Consider the following 20000-nt stretch of genomic DNA (forward strand, 5'->3'; position numbering starts at 1 on the left):
GTCAGAACTGGTGGGAAGCGTCTGGACTAAAGAAGACAAAGAGATCAACTCTCCGAACCTGCTGCGAATGATCCGCCACACCACCAACCTCACACTGTGGTTCGAGAAGTACGACACACTCCCTCGAGTTTAACTCAGAGTGTGTGTGTGAGTGAGCGAGTGAATGTGTGAGTGAGTGAGTGAGTGAGTGAGTGAGTGAGTGAGTGAGTGAGTGAGTGAGTGAGTGAGTGAGTGAGTGAGTGTGTGAGTGAGTGAGCGAGCGAGCGAGTGTCTATGTGTGAGTGAGTGAGTGAGTGAGTGAGTGAGTGTCTATGTGTGAGTGAGTGAGTGTCTATGTGTGAGTGAGTGAGTGAGTGTGTGAGTGAGTGTGTGAGTGAGTGTCTATGTGTGAGTGAGTGTGTATGTGTGAGTGAGTGTCTATGTGTGAGTGAGTGTGTGAGTGTGAGAATGAGTGAATGAGTGAGTGTCTGTGTGTGAGTGTGAGTGAGTGAGTGAATGTCTGTGTGTGAGTGAGTGAGTGAGTGAATGTCTGTGTGTGAGTGAGTGAGTGAGTGAGTGAGTGAGTGAGTGAGTGAGCGAGCGAGTGTGTGTTTTTCTAACGGTTACTCTCATCTCTCAGGTGTATCGTAGAGACAGAGAACGTTGAGGAGCGCGTGTCCGTCATCTCGAGAATCATCGAGATCCTGCAGGTGTTTCAGGAGCTCAACAACTTCAACGGTGTTCTGGAGGTGGTGAGCGCCATGAACTCCTCGCCCGTCTACAGACTCGACCACACCTTTGAGGTGAGCGCTTCACAACACCGCTGAGTTACGTGTGTGTAATCTCGCTGTTCGAGCATGAGCAGCCATAAGAGGTCATTCCTGAAGCACAGAGAAAAAGACTCGCCCACTTTACCCAGAATCCTCACAGTACATCATGACCTCTTCAATTAAAGCATACAGGAGGTTTTCAATGTGTGTGCAATGAAGAAAATGTCACACTTGGAATCCAAGTTGGCGATTGTTGTACGTCCAAAGCTTTTTTCTGAGAAAAAACAACAACAACAACAACTTAATTTGTGCTTTTGAAAGTTATCAAAGGGGTCATATTTAGGGAACGCTGTCAGAGTGTGCTGAACCCAGTCACATTATGGCCTTTTTCAAATAAAATGATAAATGCATAAAAAGTAAACAAAAACATACAAATAATAAATTAGTAAAATAAAATATATTAAAAAAAAATGCATATATGAAATAATAAGATAAACACAAAAAATAAAAATTATAAATTAAATAAAAAAATTATAAAAACAAATATGTTAAAAATTAATTAAATAAAATGTAAAATTAAAATTAAAAAAATTGTCCCTCCAGCGTGAGTTCTTCTCTATATCAGTGTCAGTGTTTCTGATCTCCTGAAACGCCTCCACTGTAGTCTTGAGTTTCTCCCGGGAACGAACACGTCACAATATTCCTCATTATAATAATTCATATGCAGAATAAAGGGGCGGGGCCTGGTTGAGTTAGTTAGTAGTGTGTTAAACTGGCGGTTATGGAAAGGGGCGGGACATTTCCCCAAACACACTCGAAGCGCTCGACCAATCACAACACACTGCTCCAGCCGACCAATCAGAGCACAGTGTGCTTTTCAGAAGGAGGGGCTTCATAGAGACAGGAAGTAAACAGAGCGTTACTGACAGACTGGGAAGAGAGGAGCCGCAACAATGGAGAATATGAGGAGAATAATCAACATTCAAGTTCTAGTAGAGCCTGAAAACAACATCAAGACTTTTGCAAATGTCTACATTGGCCTTAAAAGGGCATACTATGATGTAACTCATCCTGCATGTGATTTTATATTTCAGCAAATCCCAAGCAGACAGAGGAAGACTCTGGAGGAAGCTCATGAACTCAGTGAAGATCATTATAAGAAATATCTGGCTAAACTCAGGTCCATCAACCCTCCCTGTGTTCCCTTCTTCGGTACGTTCTGCTTCCTCGTTCACACATGACTCTGTTTCTGATGAGGCGGTGTGTTTGATGCACATGTGATCTGCTCGCTTTAGGGATCTATTTAACAAATATCCTAAAAACTGAGGAAGGAAATCCGGACTTCCTAAAGAGACACGGCAAAGAGCTGATCAACTTCAGCAAACGGCGGAAAGTGGCGGAAATCACCGGAGAAATCCAGCAGTACCAGAACCAGCCGTACTGCTTACGCGTGGAGAGCGAGATACGGGTCAGGAAAACTACATTGTTGATTAAGTTTTATTTGCCATTTGTGCAGTACATAGGAATTTTTGTCAACATAAAAGAATAACTAACAAAACTACACACAATAAATAGATTTTGAGAAGGTACAGTAAACAAAGAACAGTATAAACCTGCAACAAACACACACAATAAAGATGATTACCTCCATATCGGAGTATTGCTCTGTCCTGAGATAATACATGATATCAATATTTATAAAGTACTGTAATAAAACATTCTCTGTTTAACAGACACATAAACACATCACAGGCATAAACTACCCTTTATAACATCTCTGTGTAAAAGGAGATAACACATGCATGTTACTTTAAATAACGGCTTATATTAATTACACTTATGTCTGGGGTGTATTAAGAAATTAACACTTTTATTGAGCAAGGATTCATTAAATTGTTCAAAAGTGACAGTCAAGACATTCATAATGTTACAAAACCTTTTTATTTCAGATAAATGCTGTTCTTTTGAACTTTCTGTTCATCAAAGAATCTTGAAAAATAAAATGCATCACAGTTTTCAGAAAAATATGACAGTTTTCAACACTGATAATAATCATAAATGTTTCTCAGATCATCATATTAGAGTGATTTCTGAAGGATCATGTGACACTGAAGACTGGAGTAATGATGCTGAAAATTCAGCTTTGATCACAGGAATAAATTACACTTTACTATATATTCACATTCAAAACATTTTTCACAATTTTCACTGTATTTTTGATCAAATAAATGCAGTCTTGGTGAGCAGAAGATTTAATTATTCCCAACTTTTGAAGGAATTCTGCAGAACTGAAGTAACGTGGTGTTTTCTTTATTCCGTTGGTGTTGCAGAAGTTCTTCGAGAACCTGAACCCGATGGAGGACATGACGGAGAAGGAGTTCGCAGACTATCTGTTCAACAAATCTCTGGAGATCGAGCCGCGTAACGCTCGCACTCTGCCTCGATTCGTAAGTCTGACTCCTGAGAGCAGTTACACAACACACACACACACACGAGAACCCGTGACCGCATGTTCACCTCCTGATCTGAGCGTCCGCGCTCCGTATTAAACCGTAAAGTGCTTAAGGATGTGAACCAGAATAGTGCAGATTTACAAACTAAGCCTGAGTTCACTTGTGCAACTGTGAAAAACCCCAAAACATCACGCAGGGGGACGTTCTGTGCTGAGGAGTGTGTTCATGGGAAATCAGGTGGACTCTGAGGCCAGAGACTATATTTATATTGATATTTCTACTGTAATAACAAAGCTGCTGGTCATAAACTTCATAGAAACTAAAGCGGATATATATATATATGAAAACACAAACACAGTGTAAGTCATGAAGATAAAAAAAAAGTATTTTTGTATTAAATCCTGAAATAAAGTATACAAACACACACACACACACACACACACACATATATATATATATACACACACTAATAAATAAATTAAAAGTGCATCTATTTTTGTGAAACCAAGTTCAGTTCAGTGAGCGCTAACTGATGTAGTTTCCCCCTCAGCCGAAGAAGTACAGCTGTACTCTGAAGTCTCCTGGCGTTCGGCCGTCCACCGTTCGGCCCGGGACGATGCGCCACCCGACGCCGCTTCAGAACGAGCCTCGGAAGATCAGCTACAGCCGCATCCCGGACAGCGAGACGGAGAACAGCGCAGCTTCAGCACCGAACTCTCCCAGAACCCCCCTGACGCCTCCACCCGCCTCCACCTGCAGCTCCACTGAGGCCTGCAGTGTGTTCGACTCTCCACAGGCTCCGTCCAGCCCCTTCCACTCCAGTACGACACACTCACACACACACACACACACACAGACACACTAACCCGACCCCTAAACCTGCCCATTACAGACACACACAGACTAACCCCACCCCTAAACCTACCCATCACACACACACACACACAGACTAACCCCACCCCTAAACCTGCCCATCACACACACACACACAGACTAACCCCACCTCTAAACCTGCCCATCACACACACACACAGACTAACCCCACCCCTAAACCTGACCATCTCACACACACACACACACTAACCCGACCCCTAAACCTGACCATCTCACACACACACACACACTAACCCGACCCCTAAACCTGCCCATCACACACACAGACTAACCCCACCCCTAAACCTACCCATCACACACACACACACACAGACTAACCCCACCCCTAAACCTGCCCATCACACACACACACACACTAACCCCACCCCTAAACCTGCCCATCACACACACACACAGACTTACCCCACCCCTAAACCTGCCCATCACACACACACACAGACTAACCCCACCCCCTAAACCTGCCCATCACACACACACACTAACCCGACCCCTAAACCTGCCCATCTCACACACACACACACACTAACCCGACCCCTAAACCTGCCCATCACACACACACACTAACCCGACCCCTAAACCTGCCCATCACACACACACACACACACACACACACTAACCCCACCCCTAAACCTGCCCATCACACACACACACACACACACACATATTCACTCACACACATTCTCACACACACTCACTCACTCACACATACATACATACTGTACATGCACACACACACACGGAGTCTGAGAAACTACGCCATGATGATGATAAACTGCACAGAAATGTCACTGATTATGAGCAACTCTTGTTCACATGTTCAATATGTTGCATAATTGAAGTGCTTGCAGACTGTAGAATATCTGACACGTACCGCACACACACTGTCCGCACCCTCGCGACACACGACACACTCCACCTTCACCTGTTCTGTGAGCATCATCTACATGAACTACTCCAGTAAAGCTCAACTTCAACTAACCATGTGATTTAGCATCATGTGACCAGCTCTGGCATCAGCTGATCAGGTCTGTCTCCTTCTCTTGTGTCTCCTCCTGATTCTGACAGACAGTGACAGTATTTTCGCTCCGGTCACTCTTCCACACGGCCCACGTTAGTATATCACACCGCTCTCGTGTTCTGTCACGCCATCAGTCTGTGCAGACGGTGTAGTGTGTGTGTGTGTGTGTGCTCTGTGACATCACATCCTGTGGAAAGAAGTGCGCATTACTAGGGTTGGGTATCGTTTGAATTTGAACGATTTCGATTTCGATTCTGCTTATCGATTCCTAATTTCAATAAGGTAAAAAAAAACTTAGATATCATTCACATTTATTCTTATTGCAAAACATTTAATTGTATCTGAATATCATGAACACAAATCAACATGCTGGAGAATACTTACGGTTTAAAAACACCATAGAACAACTAGCCGAACTAATGTACATCTCAAGCATTATTAAAGACAAATTAAAAAAGAACAAATAAAAAATTAGCAATTGCAACAAATACGATTAAAATAAACAGTGTTTTAAGATTTTCAGGTTCAGAAACTAATCAAATGTACAATAACACTGAACTTTATAAATAATATATACATTAATAATATAGTTACTAAAGTTATTCAGTGACGAACGAGTGAATTTTCTGTCTTTTGTTTGATTAGTGTTATAATAGAGCAGGAATATTAGTGCTGTCACTTTAAGAGCTGCACTATATAGTTACACATGTGCATCACTAGTTTCCATTACCCTTCAAATTGAAATTGCGAATTGAAAATACGCCCAATGGAAACACGTCAATTTCGCAAAAACTCCCATTTATCGCAAAAAAGTTTTCCCGCTCGCATGAGGTGGTTTTTCAGGCAATTCGAAAAAGAAATATTTCGCAAAACTGCAATGGAAACAGTTTTTGCGCATTTACAGTCACCTGACGTAGATGATGCGGTGTGTTTGGACAGAATACGAGACAGAGTTCTTTATTAAATTAATAAAAGACAGAAGAATTACAGGAATAATGGATTCTAAACCTCAAATAAATGCCACAATCAAGACCTCGAAGCAGATCTGAGGGAGAAACACCCAGAAACTCCTCATATGAGCTGCTCACAGGTATAATAAGGGTCGTTCCTCACCATTAATGCTTGGAAAACACTCATAACATCTCCTTCCATTAATAATAATGGCCAGTGCAGTGGCTGGGATTAGTACATAAACCCACCAATGTCCGTTGCCATGATTTTTGGATTTACTGATCGCGAGAGGATGTTTTAGTCGCATAACATCGGTCAATGGAAACAATAGTTTCGCAATAGTTTTTTGTCTGCGTTTAGAAAAAATCGAAAAAGTTTTGCGCAAATCTGTAATGGAAACGCGCCTACTGAAAGTCATAAAGTCATATTGAAACGCTCACAAAGGAATCGATAAGAGGAATGGATAATTTTAACTTTATAACAAGTATCCGCTTCCTGACCGATTCCCGATTCCCAGCCCTACTGTATCCGGGGCTTCAGCGCTCGTGTTGCTGCAGCTGTGGTGACATCATTGTAAAAATGGCTTTAGTGGCATGTGATGTTCAGGTCGGTGTTTATCATGTGACGTGTTTCCCAGCATCCTCTCTGTCATGATTCTCACCCGAGGACTCGGTGTGTGTGTGTAACTGGAGTGTTTGTGTGTCTCTCAGGATCTTCTTCAGTGTCGTCTATGATGAGTTTCCTCCGAAACGACGACCCTCCCGTTCCTCCACCGATCCCTCCCCGACGCCGGCCCGAATCTGCTCCCGCCGAATCCTCGCCCTCAAAGGTGCCACACACACACACACTCTCTCACATACACACACACTCTCTCACACACACACACACTCTCTCTCACACACACACACTCTCTCTCACACACACACACACTCTCTCTCACACACACACACACTCTCTCACACACACACACACACTCTCTCACACACACACACACACTCTCTCACACACACACACACACACTCTCTCTCACACACACACACATACACACACACACTCTCTCACATACACACACACACTCTCTCACACACAAACACACACACACTCTCTCACATACACACACACACTCTCACACACACACACACACACTCTCTCACACACACACATACACACACACACATACACACACACACACACACTCTCTCACACACAAACACACACTCTCACACACAAACACACACACACTCTCTCACATACACACACACACACTCTCTCACACACACACACACACACACACACTCTCTCTCACACACACACACACACACACACTCTCTCACATACACACACACACTCTCTCACACACACACACACTCTCTCACATACACACACACACACTCTCTCACACACACACACACACTCTCACTCTCACACACACACACACACTAACTGACACGTATATCCCTCCCCGACGCCGGCCCGAATCTGCTCCCGCCGAATCCTCGCCCTCAAAGGTGCCACACACACACACGCACACACACTCACACACTCTCTCACATACACACACACACACACATACTCTCTCACATACACACTCAGGCCCGGTTCTAGAACCAAATCACTGAGGGTGCTTCTGAATATAGTGAGGGTGCTGCTTACATAATCGTAGGAAATAGCTCAGTCATCAGTCTGAAACATAGTATCTCAAAATTGGGGATGTTGTATACAACAATACTACTGTAATTGCTGTTATGTTAAACAATATACGATCTGGCAGTAAATTATAGAATAGCATGTAAACAAGCAGCAATCTTTACTTTGCAAAACATTAAAACATGCCACACATAGCCTACTTACACTGTGGTGATACCCTTGTTGTAACCGGCTTCAACTTCAATTGAACACTCCTAGAATGGCCAAAAGTCACTGCCTTACACACGTCTCTCTCCATGACGGTGAGAGACACATTTTTACATAACAAGGCAGAAAATGTACAAAGAACATCCAACCTAACTTGAACATAAACACACGTAACTTTACTAACACAAACCCCAACCATATTGCTGTAATAACGCATAAATCAACTCCCAACAAACAATTACCCATAATGCACTAGCGCTGAATGCCGGGTCTGTACAATATGACAACCATGACAACACATCAACACCCAATCAGTCATTCATTGTTAGCGTTATGCATAAACATATTGATAAAGCACTGCTGCAGTAACGTTATTACACCAAGGTATTGCTGCTATATTCTTTATGACAACTCCAATAACAACGACAAGCAGTTCAAAACAATTGACAGCAAAAGACCAAGAAGCTGCGCTAGCTTAACGTTACACAACACACATAATGTTACACAAAATACTTATTATTGAGCATGCTACAATTATTAATAATAATACTTACAGGTTGTGATTCGGAGGAGGAGGAAGAAGCTAATCCAAATATATTCAGTACTGTAACCTTCCTTCAAACGGCTTGCGAATCCAGACTTGAAAGCATTTATGTTGGAGAAACGTCATTAAAATGACGCGAGGTTCGGGCTAAACTTCTGTGTTAGTAAATATTAACTGTAGCCACTGACTCTTCACATGCTTGTCCCTGGGCAGTGGAAAAAAAAGGTTAAAAAAAGCCATTTTCTTATGTCCATGATGATTAAAAATGGACACTTATTTTTACGTTACCTAAAGCCCCGTCTCAGAAAGTCAGCTAACAAAATTTCTGAGCGGGAAGCACGCACGCAAGCAAAGTGGGCAATTAAAGAGACAGCTTCACCTTTTGCGTATCGCGATCACGAAAGGACAACTACAATGCATTAAACATGAAAGCATAACGAAATAATTTATTTAATATATATATATTTGTTTAATTTTATTAATTAATTTATTTTGTGTAGGCTATCCTATTATAGGCAAGAGTGTGAAATCCGTCTGTGTTTTATTTTCGGCAAAATCTCGTTTATGTGTGCTATTAATAATTTTTCATCTGAGGGTGCTTTCACTTTTATTTGAGGGTGCTTAGCACCCTCAAGCACCCCCGTAGAACCGGGCCTGTACACACTCACGCACATACACTCACACATGCACACACACTCTCTCACATACACACACACTGACACACACACTCTCACACACACACAGTCTCTCTCACACTCGTGCTGCTCTATTTACTCCAGAAACCTTCAGCCGGAAGCTTTTCTTATTATTTTTATAACTTAAGAATAAAGAATATTCTGTTTTGTATATTCTATAATGTAGGCCACTTTTTACACACATATTCCCCTGTTGCATTATTATACATTATATTCAACATTATATAGTAGTTTAATGTAGTACTGACACTAAAACTCTGAAAACTTGAATTTTCTCACACAGCAATTTTCAGTTTGAATTGTTACAAATTGATACAGATTGATACATTTGTGAATTGTGATATATTGTGACACGATACATTGTTACACCCCTAGTCTATGGTCATAGATCTGTCCTTTTCAAACGCTCCGTGTTGTGTGTGTGTGTGTGTTCCAGATGATGTCGAAGCACCAGGACAGTCCTCCTGCGATCCCCCCTCGTCAGCCCACCACTAAAGTGTTCTCGCCCCGTTACTCGCTCACGGACCCGCCCGACAGTCCTCCAACGCTTCCTCCTCGAGAGCCGGTGCGAACGCCGGACGTGTTCTCCAGCTCGCCGCTACACCTCCAGCCTCCTCCTCAGGGCCGGCGCTCCGAACTCAACCAAACCTTCTTCCCACCGTCTCCCTTCATCCCACAGTCTCCCTCTCCACTGGGACCCCGCAAACACATGCCCTCCTCCCCACTCGACCTGGAGCCGACGACGCCGGGGTCCGCCGGGCCGCCCGTCCCGCCTCGCCAGAGCACGTCCCAATCGCCAATCCCAAAACTCCCTCCGAAAACCTACAAAAGAGAGTCGGTGCATCGCGACGGCCCGCCGCTCCTTGAAAACGCGAACCCTTCATAAAGCGAGATTAATCCGAGGACTAAAACCGATGAAGCGACGCGTCCCTAAACGTGCTCTTCTGAGAAATCATCTGAGGACTAAAGATGTGCCCTACACGTGCTCTTCTGAGACGACGATTGTGGAAATCAAGCTGAGATCATCTTTCTCGGGAATTCTGTGTGTTGTCTTTTTGTGTAGCTTTGTTTTGGCATGTTCGGCAAACCCCTCATAGAGCGAAATTAATCTGAGGACTCAAGATGTGTCCTAAACGAGCTCTTCTGAGAAGTTAATCTGAGGACTCAAGACGTGCTCTTCTAAAACGACGATTGTGGAAATCAAGCTGAGATCATTTTCTCGGGAACTCGTGTGTGTTGTCTTTGTTTTGTCATGTTCGTTTCCATTTCATCGCTCGGTTTGTTTCCAGCAGCAACCGTTGGCCAAACTCAGACTGAGAAACAAACAAACCTGTCAAATCGCCAATCCCGAAACTCCCTCCCAAACCCTACAATAGAGTCGGCTCGACGGACCGCCGCTCCTTGAGAACGCAAACCCTTAATCTGAGGACTGAAGATGTGTCCTAAACGTGCTCTTCTGAGACGCCGATTGTGGAAATCAAGCTGTTTCTCGGGAACTCTGTGTGTTGTCTTTGTTTTGTCATGTTCGTTTCCATTTCATCGCTCGGTTTGTTTCAGGAGCCAAACTCAGACTGAGAAACAGACAAACCCGCTGGATGAGACGACGCAGAGCGTCTGAGACGAGACCGACCCGATAAAGACCGTTCACATGATTATTTTCCGGTGCCTGTGTGTGTGTGTGTGTGTGTGTGTGTGTGTGTGTGTGTGGACGGAGAGTGTAAAGGGACTGCAGATGTTCTAGACTCGTTCGAGAGCCAGTTGACTTGACGAGTACCGGGAGTTTAAGGTACCCTCGCACACCAAAGAGGTACTCGAGAAATCCTTCAAGAAACACACGTGATTGTCCTCGTATGTGTTAGAACTTTTATTTTCTCAATCATTTCTGTTTTTGCCAATAAGTATGTAAAGAAAAAAAAACGATCGCCGCCTTAAAACAAGGGAATAAAAGTGTTTCTACCACTGTATGCCAAACACTAGCCATGAAAACGTCTCTTCTTCACTGTCTCCGGATGCTGAGCTCATGATGTACAGGCAAACCAAAGATTATCCAGACACCAGATATAAGTTTTTATATTGTTTCACGGCATATAGCAAAGGAAACTAAGAAACTTAAATATAAGCCTAATAGTGGCCTTTTTAACAAGTGTGATCAGGACACTATAGTTCATTTATGTAAGTGAGGATAACAAAATAAAGTAAACTGAGATATTATACCCAATAATTCTTCATACAACGACTACCAGTGACAATTTGGGACTAAAAATGATTCAGACACTTTGACCTGATCAAGTGTTTTGTCTTTAATTGCTAATGCTCTTTTTACACACAGACTGAACAAAATGAAGCACTGCTTGGTGATTGGTCGAGCTAAACTGGTATTATCTAATTGTGTAGTTAAATTTAACAGCTGACAGATATTCAACATAATTCCTCTGTGAGACAGTCTAACAGAAGGACGGACAAAACCTGTCAAATATCAACTGAGTTCTGCTCATATTTTATTACCATTTTATAAACTATAGCGAATAAACTGTGATAATGTGAGAAATGTTGGAGTCTGAATACGTTTGGGTTTGACTGTAAATCTGCTTTTACACATCAAGTTACAAAAATGCCCCTATTTCTGATACACAATTGGTATTTCTATCAAGAGAAAGATGAGTTAAGATTTTGATTGGACACACACACACAAAAGAAAAATGTGGGAAGAGTTATATTTCTGCCTTTGAAACATTTGAAGCATTTATTATAACATGAGCAAACATACAGGAACTTTGAATGTTACATGAAGAATCAAAAACGTAAATATTTCCATAATGTAACAGAGAAATGCTGTTTGATTCTCTCCACCCTGAACATCATGCATTAACGTCTCATCTTAATGAACACTCTCAGACCTTGTGAACAAGTCGATTAATCTGTCAGAATAGAGTCAGATTTAGGCGAGTGAAGTGTGTTGTTCTCCAGGGACGCTCTCGACTAGACTCTGAACTCTGGCCAGGATGATCTCGTTGGCGCAGCTGCAGTCTCCAGTGCTATAGGGGGCGCTGATGGTCAACACACTCGCCACACGAAGAACGTCCCCGTCTTCGGTCACCGGGACTCGGTTCTTCTCCAGCCACACACGCAGATTCTCCCTCCGAGACTTCAGTTCGTCAGCGCTGAGGACCTGCGTTCTGTCCGGCAGGAACACGCTCTTCATCCGACTCTCCGACTCCTTCGTTCCGCTCCCGAGGATCTGAACGTCTGTCACCGCGTGACCCAGAATCACTTTCACCGACGGACGCTTCGTCTCTGGGAAACTCACCAGCACAACACTGCAATCAACAAACCAACACCATATGAGATGATTCACACTTTGATTCGGAAAGCAAATGATTCATTTGAATCAAATGCTGTGGCTGAAATCGAACCAACTAATCGAATGGAATCGAGTAATCGACTCAAATACTTCTATGGAGGTAAAATAATGACAAATGTATTAAATAAAAAATAGGGATGCACCGATATGAAAATTGACCGATACCTATAATTCTTTATATTTGAAAGCCAATAACCGATATATCGGCCGATAAAACTAAATCCAAGTTTTTATATAATTTTTGAGAGCCTGATTACGATCTCATCATTAAAATCTATGTTCCAAACACACAATCATAATGTTCTCATGACCATTTTATGTAGCCGATATAGACTTTTTGCACTTTACTGTATTTTCCTTTTTGAAGTGATTTCAATCATATTTTAACCAATTTAAAACCATCATGTTGAACAGTGAACATCTGAAGCGTCTCAGCTGAAGGAAATAATACATTATTTATCGGCTTTAATATATCGGACAAATTTTCTTATCAGGTCGATGACGATAACATTAAAAATGAACATATATCGGTATATATATACCGATATGGTGGCTGATATATCGTGCATCCCTAATAAAAAGCTTGTACTACTTGGAAAAAAATATGCATTGCATTAACCGATTTTAAAACTGGGAAACTCACCAGCACTGGAATGAACAAACCAACACAATATGAGATGATTCACCCTTGAGCTGGGTATCAATTCAGATGTTCCAATTTGATTCCAATTTCGATTCTAAATTCGATTTCGATTCTCGATTCGACTCAATGAATATAGATTTAATACAAATCCTATATTTATAAAAAAAAAGAACACTGAACATAAGTTTACAAGTGGTTAATTAATAAAAAGAAATTAAGAGCCACAAACCTGTATATTAAACTCTTATTATTTTTTTAATTATTATTAATTATAATAATTATAATTATTACTCTTATAATTATTTTAGGTACATTAAAACAGAACCCAACTCATATATTTCAAATGCATACAATGAATAGACAGGATTTTGATGCAAGATGAAAAATTGATGCTGAAAATTGGGAAAAGTCAGAACAGTCGCACGCCTTGATCAAACAGGATCAGGTTATTTTATGTTTAAGATAATACACACATTAAATCTCACAGCATTAGCTGTAACATGAAGCCTGTGAGCAGTGGAGGAAAACTAATACTTTTGGGTGATGGATAAATAAATATGGAAAATAATCGATTCGTGGCCTTTGAGAATCGATTTTGAATCGACCACATTTAAAAAAACGATTAATCGAAAAATCGATGAATCAAATGCTGTGTCCAAAATCTAATAATTCTATGGAGGTAAAATAATGACAAATGTATTTGAAACAAATAAAAAGCTTGTACTACTTGAAAAAAAATATGCATTGCATTAACCGATTTTAATGCGTTGTATTTTTAGGGCTTGCATTTTTATTAGGGATGCATGATATATCAGCCACCATATCGGTATCGGCCGATATATGTTCATTTTTACTGTTATCGTCATCGGCCCATAAGAAGATTTGGCCGATGTATTAAAGCCGATAAATAATGGATTATTAAAATTATTTAATGGGACTGAGCTAACATGAACTAACATTGAACAGTTGTATTTTTATTAACTAGCGTAACCAGGAAACAAAAAAATAATAATCATATTCGGGTCATGATCAATTCATAATTGTTTTGTAGTTATTATTCTCTGATGTTTACCTGGCAGAAACGGGGTCCACCGTGAACACGCGTCCCTCGAAGCTCTGCTGATCGTGAGCTGTTACACACACCTCCTGATTGACAAACTCCTGCCACTGCTGAGGACTCCTGTCCCTCCACTGCAGCATCTCTGCGAACAACGAATCACTTAATCAGCGTTAATCAACTTAATCAGCGACTTCATCTTCACTGAAGTTTGGCGTGTGTGAACGCTGCGCACGCGTGACGTCACTGTCGCAAACGAGCGTGTGATTGGTTGGCGGGGTCAGGCATGAGAATCATAGGAAATGTAGTTTTTTTGCGGGGGCTGCGTGAGTTTGCGCATGCGCAGGCGCGTCGTCGTTTGACAGGCTGTTGTTTGTTGCTGTCAGGATTTCTCTATTTCACGTTATGTCGCGATACGGGCGACACGCAGGTGGTGAGTGTTATAATCCATGAGTAATTCACGAATAAAACAAGGCTGGAGGCAGAACGCTTCATCTCATGTATTAAATATGTCTGGTTATTGAAAAGATGTGTTGTGTTTTAGCACGAGCTGCTAACTGTAATGGCGCCCTCGCGAACACTGATTAATAATAATAGTAATCATGATAATTAATAATAAAACTAGTAATTTTAATAATCACAACATTATTTTGATTCATACTTCTGAGTTTGTTGGGTTATAGGTTAACGTGAAGATGTTCATTCATGTGTCGTTTTATTTCTGTGTTGTTTTTATTAAAGTTTGCTCTGTATTTCAGATTTGAAATGATCATTTAAGTTTGTAGATGTAGATGCTAAAACCGTTTAATTGAAACAGTAAGTGTGACGTTTATATTTTTATTAAAGTGCAAAGTCTGTAAAGTTGATTTTGTTGACTAAAACTATTACAGTTAATTTTCATTAATAGAAATTAAGCAAACGAAATCAAATATAATATGAAAAACTTACTAAAGTGCTAAAATTACTAAGACTAAAATAAATAAATTAAAGCTAAATAGAAATATAAAAAACATAATAAAAAAACAAAAGCACTTAACAAAATGACTAAAACTTAACTGAAAATATAAAAAATAAAAGCTGGTTCAAAATAATAATAAATACTATAATAGTTTATAAATAACACTGCTCAATATATGCTTATTTGAAATGTCAAAACTGAGTTTGTCTCCTGTCAAAATGTTTCTAATTTAACCATGCATATTATAAAAAATACATTATTAGTATTATATATAATATAATATATTATTGTGTTGTGAATTGTGGTTTGAATTCAAGACTTTCCCCCTTTAGCCGCAGAATTCTGTTTATTGAACATTAGTCTCTTGTGTCACAGAGTTAAACCATGGTAAAACCGTGGTTATTTCTTTATGTCATTCCCTGAGTGACAGATGACCGGTGTTAAATGTCCTTTTCTCTTTCAGAAACGAAGGTGTACGTGGGTAACCTGGGCACCGGGGCAGGTAAGGGTGAGCTGGAGCGGGCGTTCGGTTATTACGGGCCGCTGAGGACCGTGTGGATCGCTCGCAATCCTCCGGGATTCGCCTTCGTGGAGTTTGAGGATCCCAGAGATGCTGAGGATGCTGTGCGTGGCCTCGATGGCAAGTGAGTGGGCGGAGTCACGATTCAATGACTCACTCGTAAAGACCGGCTGCGTCCCAAATCGCATACTCTCTTGAGTAGGTACTTATTTTGAATAAGTGATTCACTAAAAAGGTGCGTTCTATATACAGTAGTATGAGTGTGTGTAGTATGAATGTAATCCGGATGTACTATTGTCGTCATGTTGTCATTATCATGTGACCAGCGTCAGTTGCCATTCATAAATCCTCTCCCGTGGCCTCATGGGATAGTAAAGTGTCCATCGTATGCACACTTCAGAATCTTGCTGGAAGTAGTAGGTCATTCATTCTGTACTTTTTGCCAACTCTTTTATGAGGACTGTAAATTCAGTCAGACTTCTTTTGTCACATATTGATTTTGCCTAATTTATAGTAGGGAAGTATGCGATTTCGGAAGCAGCCTTCACTTGTTTCTTTACTGGATGAATCAGCGTTTTTGAACAAATCTCTTGAATGAATGATTCAATGACTCACTCATAAAGACTTCACTTGTTTCATTACTGGATGAATCAGCATTTTTGAACGAATCTCTTGAATGAATGATTCAATGACTCACTCTAAAAGACTTCACTTGTTTCATTACTGGATGAATCAGCATTTTTGAACGAATCTCTTGAATGAATGATTCAATGACTCACTCTAAAAGACTTCACTTGTTTCATTACTGGATGAATCAGCATTTTTGAACGAATCTCTTGAATGAATGATTCAATGACTCACTCATAAAGACTTCACTTGTTTCATTACTGGATGAATCAGCGTTTTTGAACGAATCTCTTGAATGAATGATTCAATGACTCACTCTTATAGACTTCACTTGTTTCATTACTGGATGAATCAGTGTTTTTGAACGAATCTCTTGAATGAATGATTCAATGACTCACTCATAAAGACCTCACTTGTTTCTTTACTGGATGAATCTGCGTTTTTGATTGAATCTCTTGAATGAATGATTCAATGACTCACTCATAAAGACTTCACTTGTTTCATTACTGGATGAATCTGGGATTTTGATCAAATCTCTTGAATAAATTATTCAATGACAAATATATGTATAACAGTCACTTGTCGCCACCTACTGGTGTAACGATGTACCTGATACAATCTTTATCTGGAGCATCAAGCTTCAAAAAGTGATTCGAATCGAGATCGCGGTCTATTAACGATTAATTGTGCAGGTCTAAGTTTTAGTTATTTTAGTACATCAAGTTAAACTAAAGGAACACTTTAGTTTGAGTTTCTATTTTGCTTCAGTTAACCTTTATTTTATTTCAAGTAACTACATTTTTTGCATCACTTTTTTCTAGTCATCCGAGTCATCCTCTTTGCTTAGTATAAAGTATGTATTTCATTTATTTTCCTGTACAGCACTTTGGTCCACTTCGGTTGTTTTTAAAGTGCTTTATAAGTAAAGTTTGATTGATTGCTGATTGTGGTTTTGATTTTGTGGTTTCTAAATGTCATAATCATTTGTTAACAAGCAAGTATTCATTACTTAAATAAACTTATTGATTCTGCAATAAATGATTACTTTATTTAAATGAATACTTTTTTCGCTAACTCTGATTTTGTACATGTACATTTCTGAAATGCATAACTTAGACAGTTTCCTCTGATAACAGAACACTGTAAATTGTAATGTGGACTCGTGCACTTTCTGTAAAGCTGCTTTGAAATGATGTGTGTTGTGAAAAGCGCTGTACAAATAAACGTGAATTGATTGATTGATTGATTGATTGATTGATTTGTTTCAGGGTGATCTGTGGCTCTCGAACGCGTGTGGAACTGTCCACCGGAATGCCACGGCGTTCCCGATACGATCGTCCGCCGACCCGCCGGCCCTTCGACCCTAGCGACCGTTGCTACGAGTGCGGCGAGAAGGGCCACTACGCGTACGACTGCCACCGCTACAGTCGCCGGCGCCGGAGCAGGTACAGCTAGCTGTGATCTGAGCACCGCTGAACCGGATTGATCAATAACACTGTCATTGCTGTTTCCCTGTTATATTGTTCTCTTCTCTCTCTGTCTGCTTGACTTCCTGTTGATTTGTTTGTGTTGATTTTGTGGGGTTGGAGGGGGGGATGTTTTGTTGTTTTCTGATCTGATGTTTTCTCCAATGTTCTTTGGGATTTCATTTTTAACGACTGACCTGGTCAAAACGTTTCAGGTTTCATCGTTTGATTCAGAGAGTCACGATCCTTTACGATTTCACGAGGCATCTAGCAAATCCCACACTTTTGATCGCCTGCTATGACCGGGGCACGAGCAGCCACGCCCCCTTCGCTGAGGCTCCTCCCACTGCTACTTAACTATTCATAGCCCCTCCCCCCCAACCCAAACCTGATGAGAGCGCCAATCCGAGTAAATTTGGCTAGTGATTTGTGCCTACGCTTTTGATAAGAGAGCATCGAGACCTCGGCAGACCACGATCCCGTCTAGAAAAAGCGCCTTGCACACTTCTATCAAGTCTCAATCAAGCGATTTGGCTGTCGATGCAATGTCATCGTTAGAAATCCAAGAGAACGACTAGATGCAGAGGTCGGCTGATGATAGATACTTCTAGATCGTCTAGATCTGCTAGACCTCGGTTCCAAAGAGGGTCGACCTGCAAAGTTGCAAGGTTTATTTCAAGTACCAATTAATGTGTCTCTCTGTATATCATTGCCATTGCCTGAACTCAAATCAGTCGTAATGTTTAAAGCTGTAAACATTTATTTAAAGAACTGTTGGATGCTTTTAGAGAACTGAGTTCGAGGGCTGGGCGATATAACACTCCATGAGCGTCTGTATTGCAGTAATCATTTGGTTTTTTTGCTCGGAAATTAGCATTTTTTTAATCAGAGGAATCATCATTTTAACCAGTTGGATTGAAAAATTTTAGTGCAAAAAGTAAAATATTTATTTAGTTAATAATATTTTAATATTAATTAAATATTTATATATAAATAATATTATTTTTCACAGGTTTTCACCAATGTAACTATGCAAAGTAATAAACAAAAACAGTTTATATTCTAAAACTTATTTTGCAACATTTTTAATGTTGATCAGTGTGTAATGTCATTGATATACTATAATATTTTTTATTAATTTATTGAATTGTATGTATTTTAGTTAACATTTTTCTTTTGGGTTTTTGCCATTTTTAAAACATATATGTCTATAGTTTTTATTCATTTTATTTCAGTTCTAGTTGTAGTTTTTTCATTATATCAAGTTAAACAATGAAAATGAGAAATTCAATTACTTTTATATTCTAAAACTTACTTTGCAACATTTTAAATGTTGATCAGTGTGTAATATCATTGAAATACTGAATGAGAAAATTTAAACCAAAATTAAAATGAATGAATAAAAACTATAATAGTTTTTATTCTTTTTTCTTTCGTTTTTTATTTTAGTTTAATTTTTTTTATTATATATATATCTATAGTTTTTCATTTTATTTCAAGTTAAACAATTAAAACGAGAAACATTTATTTTATTATTTCAAGTAATTAAAAGAAGCGTTTGTAAATGAGACGCAGTGAGAGCGCTGTTATGTGGCCCAGCCCTGTTCTGTACTGTAATGTTAATCTGTAAAGTGATTGTTTAGTTTAGTTGAGGTCAGTGAGGGTCACATGAGTCGACTGGTTCTTTACATCACGCTGATACACTCTCTCTCTTTTATTCCCTCCTTGTGTCACATCTCACACACTCGCTCAGGTCTCGATCCCGCTCACACTCTCGCTCTCGGTCCAGAGGGAGGAGATACGGGCGCTCTCGCAGCCGCAGCAGAGGGAGAAGGTGTGTGTGTATTTGTGTGTGTGTGTGTGTGTGTGTGTGTGAGAGTGAGTGTGTGTCTGTGTCTGTGTCTGTGTCTGTGTCTGTGTCTGTGTGTGTGTGTGTGTGTGTGTGTGTGTGTGTGTGTGTGTGTGTGTGTGTGTGTGAGAGTGTGTGTGTGTTCTGTGATCTTTCACATCTGTAGTGTAAATGCATGTCTCATCTCAGGTCCAGATCTTTCTCTCCTCGTCGTTCTCGCTCTGGTTCTCCCAGACGCTCCAGATCTGTGACGCCCAAACGCTCCAGGTGAGTGAGCGAGAGTGTGTGTGTGTGGGTGAGTGAGTGTGTGAGTGAGTGTGTGTGTGTGAGAGTGAGTGAGTGAGTGAGTGAGTCAGTGAGT

General features: G+C 40.5%; 3 protein-coding genes across 4 annotated transcripts in view; 2 read left to right on the top strand and 1 right to left on the bottom strand.

Moving 5' to 3' along the window:
- The window catches only part of sos1 (son of sevenless homolog 1), a 53632-nt gene extending 42501 nt beyond the window's left edge, over window positions 1-11131 (top strand). The window contains exons 16-24 of one of the 2 annotated variants that reach the window (XM_084101740.1): window positions 1-108; window positions 620-782; window positions 1844-1961; window positions 2045-2217; window positions 3080-3196; window positions 3753-4023; window positions 5162-5206; window positions 6776-6894; window positions 9595-11131. The exon at window positions 1-108 is cut by the window's left edge and continues 12 nt beyond it. In XM_084101740.1, coding sequence (XP_083957866.1) covers window positions 1-108; window positions 620-782; window positions 1844-1961; window positions 2045-2217; window positions 3080-3196; window positions 3753-4023; window positions 5162-5206; window positions 6776-6894; window positions 9595-10044 — 1564 coding nt within the window. In that variant the 3' untranslated portion in view covers window positions 10045-11131. The remainder of the gene's footprint in view (window positions 109-619; window positions 783-1843; window positions 1962-2044; window positions 2218-3079; window positions 3197-3752; window positions 4024-5161; window positions 5207-6775; window positions 6895-9594) is intronic. The other variant, XM_084101741.1, reaches the window with a different exon arrangement.
- gemin6 (gem (nuclear organelle) associated protein 6) lies at window positions 11008-14475 on the bottom strand. Its single transcript, XM_084101786.1, has 2 exons — window positions 14235-14475; window positions 11008-12475 (listed from the first exon to the last, which is right to left on the bottom strand). The coding sequence occupies exons 1-2, from the start codon at window positions 14360-14362 to the stop codon at window positions 12097-12099; spliced, it is 507 nt and encodes a 168-aa protein (XP_083957912.1). The 5' UTR covers window positions 14363-14475; the 3' UTR covers window positions 11008-12096.
- Window positions 14476-14530: 55 nt separating this feature from the next.
- Window positions 14531-20000, top strand: part of srsf7b (serine and arginine rich splicing factor 7b) — an 8629-nt gene continuing 3159 nt past the window's right edge. The window contains exons 1-5 of the mRNA XM_084101774.1: window positions 14531-14652; window positions 15641-15821; window positions 17593-17769; window positions 19544-19624; window positions 19829-19906. Coding sequence (XP_083957900.1) covers window positions 14625-14652; window positions 15641-15821; window positions 17593-17769; window positions 19544-19624; window positions 19829-19906 — 545 coding nt within the window. The 5' untranslated portion in view covers window positions 14531-14624. The remainder of the gene's footprint in view (window positions 14653-15640; window positions 15822-17592; window positions 17770-19543; window positions 19625-19828; window positions 19907-20000) is intronic.

The sequence above is a fragment of the Abramis brama genome (assembly GCF_963993115.1).
Source record: "Abramis brama genome assembly, chromosome: 23".
In the NCBI taxonomy this organism is placed as follows: domain Eukaryota; kingdom Metazoa; phylum Chordata; class Actinopteri; order Cypriniformes; family Leuciscidae; genus Abramis; species Abramis brama.